The 22366-nt window shown below is 42.3% G+C and overlaps 1 protein-coding gene and 1 long non-coding RNA gene across 2 annotated transcripts in view; both read left to right on the top strand.

The window, feature by feature from the left end:
- The window catches only part of POF1B (POF1B actin binding protein), a 42147-nt gene extending 23603 nt beyond the window's left edge, over positions 1–18544 (top strand). Inside the window, exons 5-15 of the mRNA XM_081897403.1 lie at positions 1928–2058; positions 2641–2668; positions 3946–4020; positions 5711–5803; positions 6805–6918; positions 7121–7273; positions 9301–9411; positions 10419–10547; positions 12310–12386; positions 13488–13602; positions 15515–18544. Coding sequence (XP_081753529.1) covers positions 1928–2058; positions 2641–2668; positions 3946–4020; positions 5711–5803; positions 6805–6918; positions 7121–7273; positions 9301–9411; positions 10419–10547; positions 12310–12386; positions 13488–13602; positions 15515–15535 — 1047 coding nt within the window. The 3' untranslated portion in view covers positions 15536–18544. The remainder of the gene's footprint in view (positions 1–1927; positions 2059–2640; positions 2669–3945; positions 4021–5710; positions 5804–6804; positions 6919–7120; positions 7274–9300; positions 9412–10418; positions 10548–12309; positions 12387–13487; positions 13603–15514) is intronic.
- Positions 9419–10345, top strand: LOC309362084. Its single transcript, XR_014164785.1, has 2 exons — positions 9419–10148; positions 10195–10345. It is a non-coding gene; the product is annotated as an uncharacterized lncRNA (long non-coding RNA).
- Positions 18545–22366: the final 3822 nt, after the last annotated feature.

The following is a 22366-nucleotide window of genomic DNA, read 5'->3' as shown; positions in this document are numbered from 1 at the left end:
ATAATAATAAATTATTATTTATACCCTGCCCATCTGGCTGGGTTTCCCAAGCCACTCTGGGCGGCTTCCAACAGAACACTAAAATACAATAACTATAGGCCACTTGCAACCAAGTGAAGATGACTGGATGTCTCCACCATCTGGAGGTGCATGCCTGGGGATCCTTGGATCGAGACTGTTTTCACACATTAGCAACAACACATCCTGTAGTATTCTGTCAGTTAAATTTTATCTATACAATCAGAATGAATTTCAGGAACCAAAAAGTTGTATTGAAAAATACGACTTTCGAACCTTTTGGCCCCAAAATTGCAGGTAGGCATTAACATTTTAGCAGCTGTAACCCTGGTTTAAGGAGCCATTTTGCACCTGGCTTATATATCTGAGTTTCTGACACTGCTTGGGATTCTTCTGAGCCTGCTAATAACTATCCACTATCCACTATCCACTACATGGATAGTGGGGTTTTTGTTTGGTTGGTTTTTTTGCTACATAAAGATCCACACTTGCTATGAGCATCTAGGATAAAAGCTGGATCTCGTTTTCTCAACCATTTTGCTTGCGGTTGCAACATGAGTAATGTGCAGCTGGGTAGCACAGGACCACTCCTGCTCTGAGCTTATGTGCTGATGGTATTGGGAACTAGAGTCGAAATGTGTGTTCATTTGCCTCCAGCAAAAGGCAGGCAATTTTGCAAGTACCTTAGCAGAAAAGTGCTGTTAGCCACAGAATTATGAAACCAAACGTACTAAGGTGGAGCGCTTGCGGGCAGAGAGGAGAAGACTGGATTCTAATAACATGAATTAAATACAGGACATGCCAACAGGCTTTAGGCCCCCCAGGAGGTCAAATGCACATTGTGGGAACAGCTGGAATTGAAGCTGGTGGCTTTCCTAAACCTATACTGCTGCTTTTATTCTGGTGTGTCTGGGGGGTGGGAGAGAAGAAATGGAGTCTAATAAGGATGAATCATTTTCGTCTGTTTTGTCTCATCTCTCACACACAAAGTTTTTAGCTGACTAGACTTGTTTCGATGAGCCCCTGGGGGTTCTGGCTATAGTTTTTTACTTTTGCATCTTCTCTTCACCTTTCCTCCACAAAGTTGGAGCTCACATCCTCTGAGAGTAGGATTTTATTTTATGATTTAAAATTTCTTATAGTTCACCTTCCAGGGTACACTGCCCTGACAAGGCACACAAAAAATAAATAAAACAAATTAAAAATATAAGCAACAGCCCATGAATACGGCAAATTAAATATTTAACCATTAGTTTTAAGCTAGCCGCAGCTAAAGACTATTAGACACGGGGCATTAAGCAAATGCAAGCTGGAATCAGCATGCATGGAGAGTACTTAGGTGTGATGAGCCTTTATGTACTTCCCAGGGCAGGTGTTCCAGAAATGTGGGGCCACCACTGAGAAGACCCCATTCCTGACACCAATCCTAAGGGTTTCACCAGCAGACCAGAGAGCAAATCTTGGATGCTGATTTTAAGAATAGGGCAGGCTCATACGGTTGTAGGCAATATTTAGTCATAATGATTTTAAAGTGCATGCGGGTCCTTTACATCTCTAGCAAAGTTCCTCTTTCCAGTTTGCTCATGCATATTTTTCATTATGTATTGGCTGTGGTGGTCACATGCACTGTATTGCTTCAGACTTCCATTTCTATTGTGTTTCCGGTAAGTAATTGAATATCTTCTTTTCCGAACAAGACTCTTTAAATGGAAATTCTTATACAGTCTGGGTGATGTACTGAATTTGAAATTGTTTTTAAGTATGTTTTAATGGTTGACATTTTTCTCTTAATCAAATTGGGATGTTGTTGTTTCTGTTGTTTTAAAGAACAACTGCAAATGCCCCCAATCATTTCCCATATTCATTGGCAAAGCAGACCCTAAAGCGATCTTTTATTGTCGCCCACCAGGTGAAATGTGTTTATGAAGTAAATGATCAGTTGGACTCTCGGTTCTTTGGCGAGCTCCTGGCAGAACTGCACCGCAAGAGCAGCGAACTCTATAGCTGTTTACTCCAGCATATTGAGAAGCTGGGTGGAAGGTAACTTTGTGCTTACCCCTATTTCTGGTGCTCTGGGAATCTTAGGAATGTTAGTCAGAGTTTTATAGATGGAAGGAGGGATGGTCATTTCAGCTGCATTCTGCAACTCCATTCTGCTTGCGAGTAATTAACCATTTGATTGCCTGTTTTTTGAGAAACTCTGTGAATTTAGAAAGCAGAAGGTTACGAATTCTGAATTTGAATATGAGTCTCCCCAGTTCTGCAACCAGTCACATAATCCAAGTTTCATGATTGGAGCATGTTGTGAATTTTTTTTTTGATTGTATACATTATGGAGCCCTTCTGCAAATAGACACAGTTAATGAACAGTTAGACTGTGTGCATGTGTGTGTGTATTTTGAATGGTGTGTGTTTCTTGTTTATAAATGTATGCATTTTGTCTGCTTCTGTCTGCATTTGCAGCTATAGGAACGAAAAGGTTATATTTAAGAATGAAAGATTACCTCTTATCTGAATCACCCAAATGGACTTTAAAGAAATGTTGAAAACTTTACACAGCTGGCTAATGAAAATTATGTGCATTTGGAAATACTCTGCACTAATGATATCCTTTTCTTACAGGAGATATGAAATCGACTCTCTGAATCAAGTAAGTACTCCTAAAGATTTTTCGTATCCTCCATCAGTGGTCCATGGCTGCAGTCCAGTGAATCTCACAACAAATATCCTGAACTTGTACAGACATTACCTAACCATAGTTAGCTACCTTACACTTGGTCAAGAACCCAAATATAAGTGAAACCAGGGTTTTTGATTGCTTGAATTAAGCCCTAGCCTGTGGAGGGAGGTGTGGAGACACATAGAATAGTAATGCCTACTTGCCAAATTGCAAGCAGAAAGGCTGAAGGGGTAGGGAAAGTGCCTTAGCCATGGTTTCTTAAAGCAAACAATGGAAAGCAAACCTGTTTCTCACACTGGTTTGTGATCAGTCATTAAACCATGGTTAGGTGTTCAAACTAATGCTTCCTTAAATGATTATGAAATCATAGATGGGTTATATATTCTATAACATATTTCTATCATAATCCCACTTTATCAAAATGATGGGCAGAAACTATTTCCACACTGAGCAGATTGTGTGTGCAAAAGATTTAGTGGTCGCCATGCTCTTAGCAAGTTGTAGATAATGAGCTTGCCAAAAGTATACAGGCTGTGTCCTCCATTGCATGCTAGGCCTGTAACCAAACATTTTGCAGGAAGGCTGCTGTAAAGTTGATGAATACTTTAATTGCTTAAGTCCATCAGTTGCTGAAAACTTGTGACATTTTCTTCTTTGCTTGGTTGAAGAAAAAGGCTACACAGGTTCTTCACAAGGAACTCCTCTTTTCAGTACAATCCCTAAGTGTGCACTTCACTAATTACTGAGGTGTAAGCTCTCTAATGAGGGTGAACCACAAGGTCCCTTGATGCCTCAGAGATACTGCACTTTCCAGTCCTCACAGCCCTTTTACCAGAAGAAGCTAATTGTGTTAGGTGGAGCTGCTTCACTATTGTAATGGCAGGTGGGTTGCTGTTGCCTACTGGGAGGTACAAGAGTGTGGGGAGGTCTGCTAATGCAGATGCACCAACTATATTAGCTCTGCCAGGGTGCTTGTACCGTGCTGACCTGTCTCTCTCCCTCCTAGCAAGCAACAGTGACTAACCTGCCAGAGAGTTAGCATAGTGGTTCTGCTCCACCTGGCATTTAACTCTAATTGGCAACAAGAGTCCGTTGCCATTCTGCTTTCTGTGTCTTTCAGTTGCTCATAATATTTTGTGCTTGTTCCATGATTTTTTTTAATGATTTTTTTTTTGCTGCTATCAATAGATGAGAACCAGGTCTAATACTCACCCTGTCTTTTTTGTCTCTTGTTTCTAAATTAATAGACGGAAGATATTGAGAGTTTGATTCCTAAAGGGATTTCTGAATCAACAAAGCAACAAATCCGTTATCTCCTGGAGGTAGGGCATTCCGTATGTGGGCGTGAGGTGGAAAGTAATCTCCAAAAACTAAAAGGGAATGTTTCCTGGCTTTGTGTTATGAGAACACTTTTTAAAAAATACCATCGTTCTCATTTGCAGCGACTTGTCTGAACAAAGCAACAGATTCCATTGTGGATGCTGATCCATGCTTTACATGTGTGATTTGAAAATGCCAGGTTTCTCCCTAGTCTTATTTTGTATTCTTTATTTTAACTTCTAAGCATACAACAATCAGAACATATTTTTAAACAAGCAACAGCGAACCCTGGACAAATTTAAAATTATAATCAGGAATCAGATATTGGCTAGAAAGAACTCTTTCATGCATGCATGTGTGCATGTAATAGGCAGGAAGAACACTATATATTTAGGGAGGGATGTTGGGACTACAAGCCCGTATAAATTCTATAAATCAAACCAATTCGCAACAAAGGTGTAAACAAAATAAAAATCAGCAAGGGAGAGGTCTTACCTACTTTGAATTTTAGGGATGTACACCAGCTAGAGCTGGGGGAGAAATTCACTCTAATTCACAGCATCCAAAAAATATGAGGATCAAAACACAGCTATTCTTTCCAATTTGCAGTTCTTCAAATTTTGCAACACAGTTGTCTAGCCAAGTGCCAAGCACAAAAATGCATATACTAGGGTAAAGTGTTCATAGACACGCATGTGTAAGTGAAAGTAACATACAAGAATGTACTTTGTAAGGGGGAAACACTCTGCAAAAATGTGTACATTGGATACAGATTTACCCATCTCTTACAGCAACCATATATGGGACGCAGGTGGCGCTGTGGGTTAAAGCCTCAGCGCCTAGGACTTGCCGATCAAAAGGTCGGCGGTTCAAATCCCTGCGGCGGGGTGCGCTCCCGCTGCTCGGTCCCAGCGCCTGCCAACCTAGCAGTTCGAAAGCACCTCCGGGTGCAAGTAGATAAATAGGGACCGCTTACCAGCGGGAAGGTAAACGGCGTTTCCGTGTGCGGCACTGGCTCGCCAGATGCAGCTTTGTCACGCTGGCCACGTGACCCGGAAGTGTCTCCGGACAGCGCTGGCCCCTGGCCTCTTAAGTGAGATGGGCGCACAACCCCGGAGTCTGTCAAGACTGGCCCGTACAGGCAGGGGTACCTTTACCTTTACCTTTACAGCAACCATAAGATTCAGTGCTTTGGAAAACACCCTGATTTGCTTTGAAGCACTTCAGAGGCAGATATAGATTGGGTTCTGAATCTGAATCCCATTTTTGAAAAATGAAAAGTTATGCCTCTCTCATTCAATATTAAAAATGATGTAGGCTTTTTAAATTTCCCCATGATATTGAATGGGCTATATAATTTTTCTTCTTTTTGGCAGAACTTGTTGAAATTGGCTTGCTTTGTATAGCTCTTACTAAGAGGATAAAACCTGCTACATCCCAGACAAACAGATGCAAGGGTGTGTGTTTTTTACCGGGCACCTTAAACTTATTTTATTTTGAATTAATGGGTTGTATCCAGTGTTAGTTCTACTCAGAGAAGGCCAATTGAAAATAATGGACTTTGTTAACTTAGGTATATTAATTTAAATGGGCTTATTCTGAGTAGACCTTAGTTGGAGTAACTAGATTATTTTGCTTCTCTGAAATGACCCTGAAATTTACTTCTCCTTTCTCTCCCTCCTTCTTTCCTAGATGAGAGTAACAGCTGATAAGTCAATGAGGCTTGTCCTTGCTACATTCAGCAACCTTCGAGAAGAGCTTGTTCATCTTCAGGATGACTTAGGGGTGAGTGGCTGTCCTGGTTAGTCTGTGTCCAAATGTATTTGATTAGTTCATCAATTGGTATACAAGACTAAGATTCCCAAATCTACTTAGGGTGCAACCACCAGAATTGTTGACCTCTGCCCCTGCTTGCATGGCAGACTACACTACCTGCTTTTGAAACCCTCATTGATTTCAAAAGACCCCTGTCACGTGACATATTCTTTATAAACACAATTTTTCCTTTGTCCAATTGGGCAGAGGCAAGTGACTTCAGCATTTCCAAATGAAACTTCGTGTTAGCTGTTTCTTCTCAAGGAACTTGTAGGAACTAGTCATCTTCGTTTTTGGGTGATCAAATCAAAGGCTACGGATACTTTATGGTCCTCTCTGAGAGTGACCCTTAGGCACACACTGTAGCAATTCCTCAGAAGCGAGACCTTCACTGAGAACCTGAGCTTGCTTCCTCTCTCTCCTCTTCCCTCCTCTTCCCTTTTTCCTTTAATGCTGTTTCTTTTAGATATGTGGGCAAGGGCTGCCTTGTTTTAATTGATTGCATATAAGCCACTCTGGGAGCTTCTTCAGCCGAAGTGCAGAGTACAGATGTTATCTAAATAAGTAAATAAAATACATACCAAAAGAGAACCCTTGCCCCCCCAAAGGTTCCTAGTCCTCCCAGCTCTTTTTTGGGATCCCTTGGACCAGTATGTGACTGAGTTGCAGTTGCTAATGGAACAGTAGTATCTGCCCCTATTCTTCTGTCCTTCAAACTGTGTTTTTGAACCACTTCCTGGCTTCCTGGCTACCATTCAAATCACCTGCGAGATTTTAAGCTTTGGGCCCAGTAAGAAGGAATTTCAGGTTTGTCTCTACACATTGCAATAAGCATATTAGTTTCCCCATTAGAATTTTTGTACCTGCACGTCCACCATCATAGCAGCATAGGCCCATCTGAATTTTCAAAACTGTCGTCTGAATTTTTTTTTAAAAAAGTCCTTTTCATAATGAGCATTTTGCTTTCACAGAAACTGGAAACTGACAAAGTGCTGCTTGAGAAAGACCTGGCTTTTAAAGAGTCCCAAGTAAAGGAGTATGAAACCCTTCTGGAGTCGGTGCGAGAGAATAATCGCCAACAGCAGGTAGGTTTGCATGCTTATCGGACTGAAACAATAAATCTTAGTGGACCTGAGTTGAGCCTCAGGAGATGTGGCAATGTTAAGAGTGCCTGCCCTGAGGGTCAAAGTACCTTGGTGGTAGGGATACACAAGGTACAGCATTCCCACAGGTAAATTGGACCCAGGTTGTCTAAGCTTACCTGCTTCCTGCCATGTGTGTTCACAGCAAGCCCTCAGGGAGTACACTCTGAAGTGCCGCTCGCTGGAAGAGCAGCTCCTCTCTCTCCGGCACAATGAAGGAGACCGAGAGTTCCGGCTGAAAGACCTGGAATACAGCAAGCGAGCCTTGGAGCAAGAAATCCAGAATCTGAGACTCCAGGTAAAGGCAGACCTTTGTTTCTATTAACGTGTGGCCTAATGACGAGTGACTGGGCCTCCCCAGCCTTAGTTCAGTAATCTAACCCAGGTACAGGGAACCTTTTATTATTATTTTTTGTCCTGCCAAGGGCCTCATTCACTTGGAAGGAATGAGGGTCAAAGGTTGCGTGCTGGCACTTAGAGGGTTGGTGGCAAATGCCAAAATTGGTAGGTGCTGGAGCCCAAAATGTGTGGGTCGCCCTTTTCTCTCTCTCATGCACTTTCTGCTGCTCCCTTCTTAGGGATGGAGGAATGCTCAATATTCCCTGCACTCAAATTTGGAGCTATACTTGACAATTTGATAAAATTGACAGTGTTTTACTTTGACTCTGTGATTTTAACTCACTTGCAAAGTATTCATTCTGTGTGCCTTATTTCATAATTTTGTTTTTCATCTTTTAACTTTTGTCTGTTGATGTAATCGTTCTCTCTGTTTTATATGCATTATAAAATGAAATACTGATAATAAACTTTGCAGGGGGGGAAATGCTGCCCACACTGACTGACAGCAGTGCTTCAGAGTTTCAGACAGTGACACCCCCAAGCTTTATCTCAATGGGGTGAAGGTTGAATCTGAGATCTTCTGCATGCAAAGCAGAGCATGCAAAGAGAGCCCTCCTCTCTTTCTCATTCTGCCACCCCGTTTTCTCCCTTGTTGGCACCCACATGAAACTGGGCTTGAGAGCTGCATGTAGATGAGAGGCTTCAGGTTGCCCCCCTGTGGTCTAAGGGCTATGCTACAACCATGAGCCAGAAATCAGTGAATACTTGCTGTTTTCTGGTCAAACCAGCAAGATAGGAAGGATATGCAGAGAAGCCTTTTATGGCCTTCTGGTGATGAGAATTACACCATCCTCTGCGTAAGAACATAAGAAAAGCCTGACTTCTGGATCAGGCTAATGGTCCTTCTGCTTCAGCATCCTCTTCTCAACAGTGCCCAGGTCTAGGGGTTCCTGGTTCTAGCCACAGGAGTTTCTGATGCCTCCAGTTAATTAAAAAAGGGAATGTGGTGTGGTTTGAAAACAAGTAAAATCTATCTTGGAGAACCCTTGGCAAACTGCTGCTGGTCAGCAGGCAGTTCTAGGCTGCATGTAGCAATAAAATAAGGTAAGAAGAGCCTCCTGGATCAAGCCCAACTAGTCCAGCATCCTATTCTCACAGTGGCCAATCAGATGCATGCAGGAAACCCACAAGCAGGACCCGAGCCCAAGAGCCCTCTCCTCTCGTGTGGTTTCCAGCAACTGGTATTCAAAAGCATCACTTCCTCTGCCTGTGGAGGCAGCCATCTTGATTGATGGCCACTGCCAGGGATAGTCTTTATCCTCTATGAATTTGTCCAGTCTTCTTTTAACACCTTCCAAGTTTGTGGCCATGACCACCTTCGTTGGGAGTGAACCCAGTGAGTTCAACTATGCCCCATGTGAAGAAGAAAAGGTAAAGGGACTCCTGACCGTTAGGTCCAGTCGTGGACGACTCGGGTTGCAGCGCTCACCTCGCTTTATAGGCCGAGCGAGCTGGCATACAGCTTCCGGGTCATGTGGCCAGCATGACTAAGCTGCTTCTGGTGAACCAGAGCAGTGCACGGAAACGCCATTTACTTTCCTGCTGGAGCGGTACCTATTTATCTACTTGCACTTTGGCATGCCTTTGAACTGCTAGGCTGGCAGGAGCAGGGACCGAGCTACGGGAACTCACCCTGTCACGGGGCTTAGAACCGCTGACCTTCTGATCAGCAAGCCCTAGGCTCTGTGGTTTAACCCACAGCGCCACCCGCATCCCTTTTATGTGAAGAAGTCCCAACTCTTCCAACGTTCAGCTTCCTTGGGTGTCAACTGGTTCTAGAGATGCGAGAGAGGGAGATGAGGGAAATTTCTTTGAACATCAGTTTTGTAACGGAGCTATTTCCATGTCGGTGAAAGTGACCCTTCTTTTTATCATCTGCGCCGTTTGCAAAAGTCAAACTAAATTAAGCATTTTGCTCTTGCACAGGCTTCCTCTAACACTCCAGGCCAGACCACCGTTGACGAACTATCCAGCCGCTATGTGGAGATGATCAACCAGCTTAGAGAGGATAAGGACAGGGAGATCCGCAACCTCAGGGTATGTCAGCTTTCCTTGTGGGACACCGCAGGGGGAAAAGTCCATATCGAACCTCTCCAAGCACACCTCTGCGTTTGTACAGCTCAGGGCCACAGTGGACGTGGCATCGGGAAATCAGTGATTGAACTGCCTGCTTTCTAAAATTATTCCTACTATTAAAAAGGTTAATGGCAGCCACTGGGATGCTATTAACCTTTTTAATAGTAAGAATAATGGGCACTGGCAGTGTTGTTTAGCCCTGTCCCTTTATATCATTTTTGCCTTTTAAATTGCCCTCCACCTGAAGCTGCTACCTGCTCCATAGAACAAATAGCAGCTTCAAGGAAAAGAGATTTTAATCAGGGGGGGTGCAATGAGTGAAGTGGGTTGACCCCTTCCATATGCACAGCCCCAGTCAGTTTTAAACACACAATTACTATTGCACATTAGAAAACCCAGAAGGACCGCTGAACCACAAATCTCCCGATGTCACTGGGAGTGTGAAAATTCTTGTTGCCCACTATGAATGCTGGCAGTAGCATCTTATTAATCGTTTTTATTCTGAGGGTCGTAAGCCTCTGGGTGGATATCATCGGGTCCAAAGGGTGAGGTATTTTTATTTAGATTAATTTGTTTTTTATTGTATCCTTTGCTGAAAGTTTCAATGAAGATACATTTAAAAAAAGGTGGGGTACCAGTATTTTAATAAGCAACAAAATAAAGAGTACCAGTGTTAAAAAATAAAATTTAAGTTAGTAGTTTTGCTTGTTTTTGCAACAACAATCCTTTATGAAACGAGGTTAGTATTATTGTAACCACACTGCAGAGGAGGTGAGATTCATAGTGGAGACTCCCTGCATTTGCTCTGGAAATCCTGGCTTTCTCATATTCTCCAGTTCCATTCCTTGACATTTTATCGCTTGCCTTTTTTTAAAAAAAAAAAATGTTTTTTGTTGTTGTTTTTTAAAATCTGCATCTGAGCTACTTTTTTGAGACTCAACGTGTGACCTGCTGTTCTTGTTTTCTAGTCCAAATTATGTGAATTCCAGCGGGATTTTTCAAGGAAGCAGGGGAGTGACACTGACCTCCAGATTAGACTGCAAGACCTGACTTTAAGGCTGGAAGAGAGAGATGCCACATTGAAGCAGTTGGAAGATGTAAGTAGCGCTGCTTTGCAGACCGTGGTGCAACAGGCAGTTGTTTGGAAATGCCCAGGCAGTCTCCCCCACTTTTATTTTTATTATTATTAAATTTCTTTACCAACCTTCATTCAAGGACCACAGGGTGGTTCACAAGAGAAAAACACAAAAATACAGAACATGGTAACAGACTGAAACAATACCCCGCCCCCAGTTCAAAAGACCATAGGTTGTTTAATTAGCCAAAAGCTATGTTTTAGGAACATCGAATCATAGAAATGTAGAGTTGGAAGGGGCCACAAGGATCCTGTAGTCCAGTCCCCTGCAATGCAGGAATCTTTTGCCCAACATGGGACTTGAACCCACAATGCTGAGGTTAAGAGTCTCATGCTGTACTGACTGAGCTATCCAGGAAGCTGCCTTCTACTGAGTCAGACCATTAGTTTGTTGCTTGGCTGTGGTACACCTAGGTTTCAGGGAGGGGTCTCTCCCAGTCCTACCTGGAGATGCCAGGGATTGAACTTGGGAACTTCTGTATTCAAGGCAGATGCTCTACCATGGAGCTATGACCCTTCCCCAAAGAGAAGGTTTTCCTGCTGCCTCTCTTGATTCCTTAACGCAAGCAGATAAATCAAGGAATAGCCCATGTTGCATGATCTGGAGTGGTGCTTTCATGATAACTGCTCAGTACTTTGAGTTCCCAGCCTTTCATTTGTCTACATGCTCAGCAACACAAGGTTTGTACACCTGCATGGAGGTTGACAGGCACACTAGTACAGAGCAGAAGTCTCAAGAGTTTTCCATTTCTCCAGTCTGCCTTCTTCTCCATCCTTGTGAGATAATTTGGCATTTAGTAAGCATTCTGTAAACATTCATATCCATCCTTGGCTCAGTGATAGAGCATCTGTTAGCACAGAGGAAATCCCAGGTTCATTCTTCAGGCAAGACTGGGAATGTTCCCTATGTGAAACCTTGGAGAACCATTGCTAGTCACTATTGATTAGTGTGGCACCCAGCTTAACACCCCAAACTCATAACAATACTGAGGCAGATGGGCCAATGCTCTGGCTTGGTCAAAGGAGCCCAATTAAGAATGTTATTGATATAAATGTGTTGAATGATACAAGCAAAGCCCACTAAGTGATAGCAAACAGAATACCACTATGTAAACAACTCAGCAGTTTTCCAAAAAACACACAGTGAGATCTCCAGCATTCAAACTCATTTTGCACTTGTTCAACAAATGGGTGGCAGCTATTAACCTCTTAGTGCTTAATTTCTTCTTCTTGTTAAGGAAATGCTGTTGCTGTGAACCCTGAAAACATATTATTGTAAAAATCACCCACTGTATAATATGGAGTATACAATATAAGACCATGGTCCAAAATAGAAATGGAATACCTGTTGAATTATATTATACATGCATCTCAATGCAACCCCTGATGTTCCCAAGGTGCCGTAGTTTGGCCTGGTTCAGGCATGTGTGTGTGTGTATCAGCCTACTAAGCCCAGAAATACATAGGTCTTGTGCCTCCATCCTTATGCCATTCCTTCCTTCCTTCTTCTTCCATTCAACATTTCCTGGCTAATTAACCATAGTTCAGCGACCTCTTGATCAATATCCCAATATGAAGTGTTCTTTAGTCATGACAAGCCTCTACCTTTCAAAGAACTGGATTTTACTTGTGATCATCACTGTCTTGATAAAGATTTTGAGTGAAATAGCCTTTTTAAAAAATCTCTCTCTCTCTCTCTCTCTCTCTCTCTCTCTCTCTCTCAGGAAATCTTCAGATTGAAGCAAGAAAAACTAGCAAACAATTCATCCCAAGGAGTAACAAAGACTATCATCACTAAAAAGTAAGGGCACTGCATGCAACTCTCTTTCTTTCTGACTGACTGTCTCTCTTGTGCTGCAGGTGTGTGCAATGCTTTACAGCAGGGGTGGGGAACCTTGAGCCCATTTGGTTCTCCAATGGGCTCTCCAATTGGCTGTCCAGGCTGTTTTGGAGAAGCCACACTCACCTGCCCAAAACCTGATGTCACACATAGAGCTGGCACTTACCAGCTGATTTTCAAACTCTTGGGAACCCCATGCAAGGAATTCTGGCAGATGAGCAGGACATCCTACCTGTCAGTCATGTGATAATGGTGTCATGTGACTGGAAGGTGTCATGTGACTGGTAGGTGTAATAATAATAATTTATTATTTATACCCCACCCATCTGGCTGAGTTTCCCCAGCCACTCTGGGTGGCTTCCAACAGAAGGATGATGATAATAATAATAATAATAATAATAATAATAATAATAATAATAATAAAGTGATAAAACATCAAACATTAAAAACTTCCCTAAACAGGGCTGCCTTCAGATGTCTTCTAAAAGTCAGATAGTTGTTTATTTCTTTGACATCTGATGAGAGGATGTTCCACAGGGCAGGCACCACTACCAAGACGGCCCTCTGCCTGGTTCCCTGTAACTTGGCTTCTCGCAGTGAGGGAACCGCCAGAAGGCCCTCGGAGCTGGACCTCAGTGTCCGGGCAGAACGATGGGGGGTTCTTCAGGTATACTGGGCCAAAGCTGTTTAGGGCTTTAAAGGTCAGCACCAACACTTTGAATTGTGCTCGGAAATGTACGGGGAAGGATCTGGCTCATGGAGCCGAAAAGATTTCCATTCCTGACCTTACAGAACATAAGAGCTACAAATGCCGGAGTGGTCAACTCCTCCTTTCAGAGAACTCTTAGAATTGTAGCTCTGAACTGAATGGGAGAGCAGGCCTCCTAACAGCCCTCGGCACCTTTAATAATCTACTGGTTCCAAATGCTTTGGGGGAAGCCAGGACTATTGCCATGGTATAAGAGTGCTTTAAAGGTATCGTGCGGATCTGATGCCAGAATGTTTTGCACACTATATGTGGTATTAAAATAGAAATGCTGATAGATCCTTTTGAAATTCCAGGTACAGGAATCAGTATCCTATCCTTGGCCTCTTGTCTGATGACTACAATGTCACATCACCTGTAAAGGAATCGCAGACAATTGTAATTGAAAAAACTGGAGAAATGTGGAAGCAGGTAAGTCATCCATAGGGGAATTTTGTTCCGGAAGTCACTTAAGAAAGATGTACAGCTACAGTGACTGTTTTTCTGAGCATTATTAATTCTCAGAAAAACAATTCATTTAATTAAGTAATATACTGCTTTGTGCCAAAATGGCTTCTAAGCAGTTTACAACTAAAAATCCATACATCAGTTCTGGCACAAGAACAAGGGTGGCGTTCATGGCGAGTTCCGGCACCTCTTTTTCTAGAAAAATAGCACTGCCATGCATAATTAAAATGCACAATAAAACAATTCCACTGAAGCATTCATACGCCTTTAATTAAAATGTAAATAAAGCAAGCCAGTTAAAAAGTATGACATTTAAAAAGCATTTAAAGCAATAAGATGTCAAGTTCAAGTTGTGGGCGTGCTTGCCTAAACAAATGTGTCTTCAGGACACAGTAGAATGCCATGGGGCATTTAGTATTTCAGCAGGGAGGGCATTCCACAACACTGGTACTACCAGTTAAAGAAACACCTCTGTTACCATATGCCAATATTTATCAGGCCATGGCAAAACTAACTGGGTTTCATGTAGTGGATGGGCATAGTGGGCTCCCCACAGTTACCTTTTGTGAGGGATATCCTAGGGTTGCCATATTTCAAAAAGTGAAGATCCAGACACAAAAGTTGTTGAGTTGATTTTGGTTTGCCAAAGTTGTTGTGTGAAAAATGAAAAATTGGCAAAAACGACACTGCCAACATGGGTTGCCATATGTCCAGATTTTCACAGGCATTTTGCCAATTTCTTCCTGGACACTGCTTCCTACTACAGTATTCTGGATATCTCTGGGAAATTCTGGACATATGGCAACCCTAGGATTTCCCAGGTGTGGGCAGCAGCCCATATGCAACATTTCTTCATGGGCAGCCATTTTGGATCAACATAGGAAGCTGCTTTATACCAGGTCAGACCAATGGTCCATCTAGCTTGGTAGTATCTACATTGACTGGCAGCCGCTCTCCAGGGTTTCAAGGAGGAATCTTTCCCAGCCCTCCCTGGGGATTGAATGTTGGATTATCTATATGTAAAGCTCTGCCGCTCTGCTACCACAGCCCTTCCCCCAAGACCTTGTTCTCAGACATTTTTTTCAGATTGCTGGATATTGTGAACTGGGTTGTAGTCTGTTTCAGTGCCCCCCAAACTTTATGGGATGTGGCACCCTGGGCTGGGGTGCTGAGGTGAACAATTGGCAGAAATCTGGGATGGCCCTCCCAATGGCATCTGTAGACAAGAGGTAGTGGCAGTGCGGGGAAATTAGGATATATGGAGTGAGACCTAGGTTTTGCCAGCAAAGACTTGCTTGCCATAGATGTATCCCAGTACAGAAAATTTGTGCTAAAAGTTAAAAGGCATATTAATCCTAAATCTTGAGGACAAGGTCCAAATCTTGAAAGTCTGCCCAGCTAGTTCCGCATACCCAATGGGACTTTAGGGTTGTGTTCTTAAACAGAAATTCCCCAGGCTCCATGGCCAACTGCTTTTGAAACCTTGGGGATTCGAAAGCAGTTTGCAAAATGATTGCAGGAAGACTTTGTATGCAAAATCAACAACAACAACCCCAGCCAACTAAACCTACATAAGAGCAACATTCCCAATTAGATGTTTGAAAAGGGTGTGTTGAAGTTGCCCTTTGCATGCCAGACTGGAAATCTTTCATTTTTCAGTTGATTTTTCTTTCTTTTTTCAAAATGTCGCAAAGTGCCCTTTGCGGTGTTACAGTTTATTTAAACTGATTAGGGCACAAAACCTTAGCTTCTTGCATTTGGTGTATGAAACTTGAGCTTTCAGACTAAATAGCAAATAATTACTATTTTTAAAATCTAATGAATGTATGCAGACACAGAGCATGAATGATAATGTGTTTTCTTTGTTTTGCAACAGGAGGCCTTTACGGCTGATTAAAGAACTGCTTCCTTTCTTTCAAGTATGAACAAGTTCCCTGGACAAGCCACAGCTGATCAGAGGAGTTCATGTGCAAATGAATGTTGTTACATTATTTTTCTGCTTTTCTTCTTCTCCTATTGATTTTTCAAGTCTGAAGCGCAAAACAGTCACGGTTAGGGAAAAAATGTTACAGGCACACTATATAATGGTGTGTGTGGAATGGGGGTGCCTTGGCTTTGATTGTTCACATATGAGTGGTTTTCAAACATTCTTCTTCCTTCAGTCTTAATTATATTGGCTCATCAGCAGAGATACTCTGGTGTGTCTTGAAAAGGAGTTTGAGGTGTATGAGTTCATACAAGGGACTGCCAAGTTTGTCCTCCCCATTGACCCATGGGAACAGAGAATGTCACTTAGAATGTACCCAGTTCACTGCAAAGGTGAGTAGCAATGGGTGAATGGTTTTTCAGGAAAGCTCATAAGATGTTAGGAAGCTCCCTTGTACTGAGAGCATTAGTCCATCTCAGTAGTGTTTGAAGTGATTTCAGGTGGGATGCTTCACAGTCAGTCCTACCTGGAGAGGCCAGGAGTTGAACCAGTTGATCTTCTGCGTGCAAGGCAGGTACTCTAGCACTGAGCTATGAACTGAGCTTTTCATCAAGGGATGCTTGTGTTCCCTCAAATGCAATGTGGCAACTAATATAGCAAATTGTCTTTTGAATGAATTCCCCACCCCCTACTGCCCTATCCTATAATCTCACTGAAAAACAGACACACACAACTTGTTATGCTTTGGATAAAATAAGTTTCTCCTCTCCCTCCCTCTCTCTCTTTTTTCGAAAAGTTCAGGTGTGCCACTTTTGAAATTAATCCATCATGCTGGATAGTTAGCAATGTCTGTGGGCTGACTTCATCACTTTGCAGTGCAAGGTCAATTGACAAAACTGAACAGTCAGGGTTGAGTTGTATATAGTAAACTTGCTTGCATGATTTCCGTGGTGTCAAAGGGCAGGGGGTGGGGAGCCCGACATGCTGGGGTGTGTGAATTGACTAGAAAGGACCATTTCCCATGGTAGATATCATGGTCAACTTAAGTTGGGAGGTTATTAGCAGGTGTCATTCAGAGAAAATTACATGATGCCTATGCCCATTTTTCAAGTGTGACTTGGAAATGGTGTGATCACACAGTGACCATTTTGGGGGCTTTAAATAGTGCAGAAGTCACACCATGCTCCCCCTCAAGCTAATGCTAATGAAGACCCTCCAACTTGCCTAATCTGGGAAGGTCACAGCTATAGGGTAGTAATGGTGGGTTGTTGTGTTCACTGATAAAACTTGTTAGCCATGCACTTAAACCTCATTGATTTTTCAATCAGATAGAGGGGTGCCTATCTCCATTTGGGCAGTGCTCATTGTAAATAGAAAACTTGTGGGGCAGCATAGCAGGAAGGGTGTGTATGACACTTACCCAGAATCAGCCTAATGATGTGTTTGATGGCAAACACTCATACTGGTGTGTCTGCCAAAATAACATCATGTTTCCTGATTCACATTGGTGTTGCAGCTAGTATTCATGTGGCTGTTTAGCTTTTCCATAAAGCCAATGAGTGTTAAGCACAAGAATGTTGTCACCACTGCCATAATCACTCTTGCAAGGGAATGAGGTGGGCTGATAAAAAGAATAATGAAAATGTGCTTTCGAGGAGTGTGGCTGGTGATTGTTATATCCCAAGGCAGCTATCTTGGGACTAAGCTTTTAAAGCAGTTATTATCAAATTTGTTTTACCAATTGTGACTGTTATTATTATCTTGATAGCATATAATTTTCTGTTTTGCATGTAGAGCTTTTTGTTTTCTTGTTCAGTCCTCTATACAGTACTGAAAAAAAATGAAACAAACCCCGAGTTTTGCCCAGCAAAGTTGTTTTGTTAACAAAATAACTCCAGTTTTACTCCCACCTAAAATATTGGAACTTTGGACCAGAGTAAACTGTTGTTTACTGTTGTAAATCATCTCAATTTCTGATCCACAACTAGCATATGCTTTCCCTACCCTTCAATTTTGCATTCCCAGGCAGGCTGCAAAAACAGGTTAATCTACCCGAAGCGAGCTTCCATTTATGCTTTGTTGGCTGCCATTATACCTTGCATTGGCCTATTTATTGGTAAAAATGAGGGCAGCACCCAAAATAGAAATCAGAGAGAGAGAGACGGAGAGAAACAATCTGTAGGAGGGGGGGAAATAATCAAGGTTTCCATTTGAAATGCATTAGGTATTTTCTACTTTTTTACAGAACTTTGAGATTTGCCTCTCTCTTTTTTAAAATCTTTATTTAAAAAAAATGTTTTCCCAGATTCTGCAAATTAAAGAGACATACCCAAGGAACTCAATTAGGAACCCAATAAAATGAACTAAATTGGACAAGAGCACATTCCACACTCTTGAACACTCTTGATCTAGCTCTGAGGGCCTTCGGCCGATTCCCTGTGAGAAGTAAGGTTACAGGGAACCGGGCTGAGGGCCTTCTATGGAATGCCCTTCGATCAGATGTCATGACTTTTAAAAGACATCTGAAGGCAGCCCTGCTCAGGGAAGTTTTTTCATGTTTGATGTCGTATTGTGTTTTAATTTGTTGGAAGCTGCCCAGAGTGCCTGGGGAAACCCTGTCAGATGGGCAGCAAATAAATAAATTATTAATAGTATTATTTTTTTATTATTAGTATTATTATTGGCACACTTCCCAATCATTTCATTAGAACACCAACTGGAGATGTTTGTAGCTCAACAGCAGAGTGGTGTTGGTTATGCAGCTACAAAATAACACTTTACTAGGTTTTTGTAGGGATTTGTTTTGTGGGTACATGGGCGCTCCCTTCCCCCTCTTTTCTCACAGCGTGATGGATGTTGGTCATTTTGGGAGCTGACATATAACAGTCTGTATCTGTATCAATAAGCCCTTAACAGTTTACAGGGGGCAAGCCTACATATATCTTTGTTAAAAGAAAATAAATATAATTGTAAGCTTGATTTCTTAGCTGTCGCCTGAAGTTTTTAGATTATTGATGTATGAAGTTGGTAACTGTATGAGATGGTAATATCAAGTATGAAATGTTCTTTTTAAAAGTCAATTATATTTTTTAATTGGGGTGGGGCGGATTCAAGTCCCCTGATTTTTTTAACATGAAATACATGTGCTTCAGTGCAGCAGTCTCTAGCAGTAATGGGCTCACTAATGAACAGAACTTGCCTGCATATCATGAAATACCTTTTTACCTGGAGCTTAGTTCTTCCCACTGAACTATATGGGACAGGCAGCATCTATACATAACAAAACCTCTTGGCTATGTGGAATAGCCAGAAGTCGCAACATTGCCTAAAGGACTTTAATATGGGGAAGAGGAAGTCATGAATGATGGGCAAGATGACCAAACCTTCTGGGCAATTATTGCTTTTTAAGAATGGAGTACAAAAGAGACTAGAGCTATACTGAAATTTCCGCCAGGGACACAACAGGTCACCACAGGTTTTCACAATGCAAGCTGATACACTCCTAAGGAATCTTGGGGAAGCCATCTCATCTTATCTCCAGAACTGACACATCTAAAGCAACAAAAAGATGAGGTTGTAAATCACAGCTCTGAAGCAATTAAGAAATTAAAGGACTTCACTACACATCCCTCACATTTTATTTTTACACTGTATTGAAGCTAGTACATACAATTCTCCCAAGTTCAGTAGGTGTTATGGCATAGCCCAGAGCTATGTACCGGTAGCTAACCTCCCCTTAGAAATATGATTTAGTCCTATGCTGATGTGGCTTCTTGGGCAAAATCACCCCAGTTTACTTCTCAACCTTTCTAAATTTGTTTCAATGTGTGCTACTCAGTTCAAAAATGGTTAGGAGAGTAGGAAAATGGCGTATTCACTATTTCTCCCCTTTCACACACAATTCATTCTCCCTCATTGGTCCTAATTATGCATTATTCTGCAGGTATACTTTTGGATTATTATTTTTTTGCAAGCTAGGTGAGGAGGGATTTCTGTCTTTTTTCGAGGAAAATACAAACAAAAAATGAAATGAAATGATAATTTAAAAAATGAAACAAAACACCACAACCTAATGTATCCTAAAGCATTTTATCCACACTTTGCACACTTGTTTTTTCTAAATAAACTATCTTGTGTGTACATATTTTTGAAACTTGGAATGCTTTGCTGTTACACACACCCACACTTTCCACAGAAGCACAAACTCCAATACCAGAATTGCTGCTGGAACTTGAATACCGGGAATCCATATACTCTTAGTGCTAGGACAAATATCACCCTGTGGCAGAGAATTCACTGAATCCTGGTTTGGAACAGCTAATTCAACTGAACCATGCCTGCAATCCATGGCTTATGTTGCCCTGGGAAGGGAGGCGAGAACGGCTGCACCTGAGGGGAAGAAGGAGCATGAGCCTGTTCCAGAATTCAAAACCCTGGCTGGAAGATTAGGAAAGAAGCTGAATCAGCGTCTACTGTAGCCCATCACCGCCTTTTTTGGAGCTCTTTCTTTTTTTAAAAAATGGTCATTTGTAGTTCCCTTGCAATCAAGATAAAAAGAAAACAAAGAATTGCCCATCCTAGTGTAGAGCTATATAAAAAATAGTCATACGCTTTGGTCACTTATCAACAAGATTTTGAAGAGCCACCACAAGTAAGTGCAGGATGGATTGGGTAATAGTGTGGAGCCATAAAATACTTGAATGACACATCAGGGAACCAAAGGGTGCAAAGGCTTAAGCAAAGGTACTTTTTATATGCCCCACTGGGTACTTTTGGAGGATGCACCTCCATGTTACTGCTACATCACAGTCAATATCTGGTATCAAAAGTGATCTCTGTTTCAAAAGTGGTTTGCCAAGTGGGTTCTGCGGGCCAGCAAAATATAAGCCAGGAAACATCTGGAAAAAGTTGAGCAGTAAACTGAATCTTGGCCTATTTTGAAAAAATACTTTTCTTTTTTTTGTATTGCTTGATGAAATAGATGTGCAGAGATGTTTGGGAAGCTGCTATAAAAAGTCACTTTTCCATCAGTGATTTGGTCATTCTAACTAAGGCTCATGTGCAAATTAGCCCTTTTCCTCAGCGCATCTCACTTCTACGAATCACTGGCTGATGAAAGGGAGGAGTTTGAAGGCAGAGTCAATTTTGAGTATTGCAGGACCATGTTATGGAAAGCACTAGGAAGCCAAATTAAATGTTAACATTAGAAACATGGACCAAGCACACACATCCTGATTCTAAATATGCTTCAAAATTTACTTTGCAGCAAGTCTCACTTTATTGGTGCTTATTTTCAAGTTAAGTGAATTTAAATTTTAGGTGCAAGGTCACTTAATATAAAAACAGTACTAGAATGCTATTTCATAATAAAATTAATGCACCCCCCTATGCTGTGTGGCATTTGCCAAGCAGAGATATCATTAGTACCTCCTTTTTGGAGCACGCAGGCAGATGCAGCAAGCTGTTTTACCCTGCTATGTTTCTACCGGCATTGATCCAAATCAGGGTAGCTGTTCTGTTGCTGTTATTTTGAACAGCCTTGTTTCAATACTTGCACTATGATCAGAGTGCAACCATGGGAGCAAGCTGCCTGCTTCCACACAAGCCTGCTAGTAGTATATATGCATGCACAAACTCACATACAGTGCACACTCAGGAGTGAGGTGATGCCATTTAGTCAACAAGTTCTTCAAAAACACTAAAGGGAGGGGTGGAGCTTAAAATGAATTTAGTTGTACTTTTTGTCTGCTTTCAATATCACTGTTCCAGCTCTCAGTCAACTACCGTATTTTTCGCTCTATAACACACACCTGACCATAACACACACATAGTTTTTAGAGGGGGAAAACAAGAAAAAAAAATATTCTAAACGAAACAGTGGATGTATGATTTTTGTGGTTCATGCTGTGGCCACACACACGTGATCTGACGGTGAGTTTGGGGTAGCCCAATGCAAAAATCCTGAGGATCCATGCTTTGTAACCACGCTTTTGCACCACTGCAGCCCCAGGCAACAGTGGGTGCATGATTTTTTTAATAATAATAATAATAATTTATTATTTATACCCCGCCCATCTGGCTGAGTTTTCCCAGCCACTCTGGGCGGCTCCCAATCAGTGTTAAAAACAGTACAGCATTACATATTAAAAACTTCCCTAAACAGGGCTGCCTTAAGATGTTTTCTGAATGTCAGGTAATTCTTTATCTCTTTGACATCTGATGGGAGGGCGTTCCACAGGGCGGGCGCCACTACCGAGAAGGCCCTCTGTCTGGTTCCCTGTAGCCTCACTTCTCGCAATGACGGAACCGCCAGAAGGCCCTCGGCACTGGATCTCAGTGTCCGGGCTGAACGATGGGGGTGGAGACGCTCCTTCAGGTATACAGGACCGAGGCCGTTTAGGGCTTTAAAGGTCAGCACCAACACTTTGAATCGTGCTCGGAAACGTACTGGGAGCCAGTGCAGATCTCTCAGAACCGGTGTTATGTGGTCCCGGCGGCCACTCCCAGTCACCAGTCTAGCTGCCGCATTCTGGATTAATTGCAGTTTCCGGGTCACCTTCAAAGGTAGCCCCACGTAGAGCGCGTTGCAGTAGTCCAAGCGTGAGATAACTAGAGCATGCACCACTCTGGCGAGACAGTCCGCGGGGAGGTAGGGTCTTAGCCTGCGTACCAGGTGGAGCTGGTAGACAGCTGCCCTGGACACAGAGTTAACCTGCGCCTCCATGGACAGCTGTGAGTCCAAAATGGTGCAAGCTGTAGCCATGGACATGCTATGTGATCTGATGGTGAATTTGGGGTGCC

Source organism: Podarcis melisellensis (genome assembly GCF_964234715.1).
Source record: "Podarcis melisellensis genome assembly, chromosome: Z".
NCBI lineage: Eukaryota > Metazoa > Chordata > Lepidosauria > Squamata > Lacertidae > Podarcis > Podarcis melisellensis.
The sequence above is the reverse complement of the archived record's forward strand: the minus strand, read 5'-3'. Positions and strand labels throughout refer to the sequence as shown.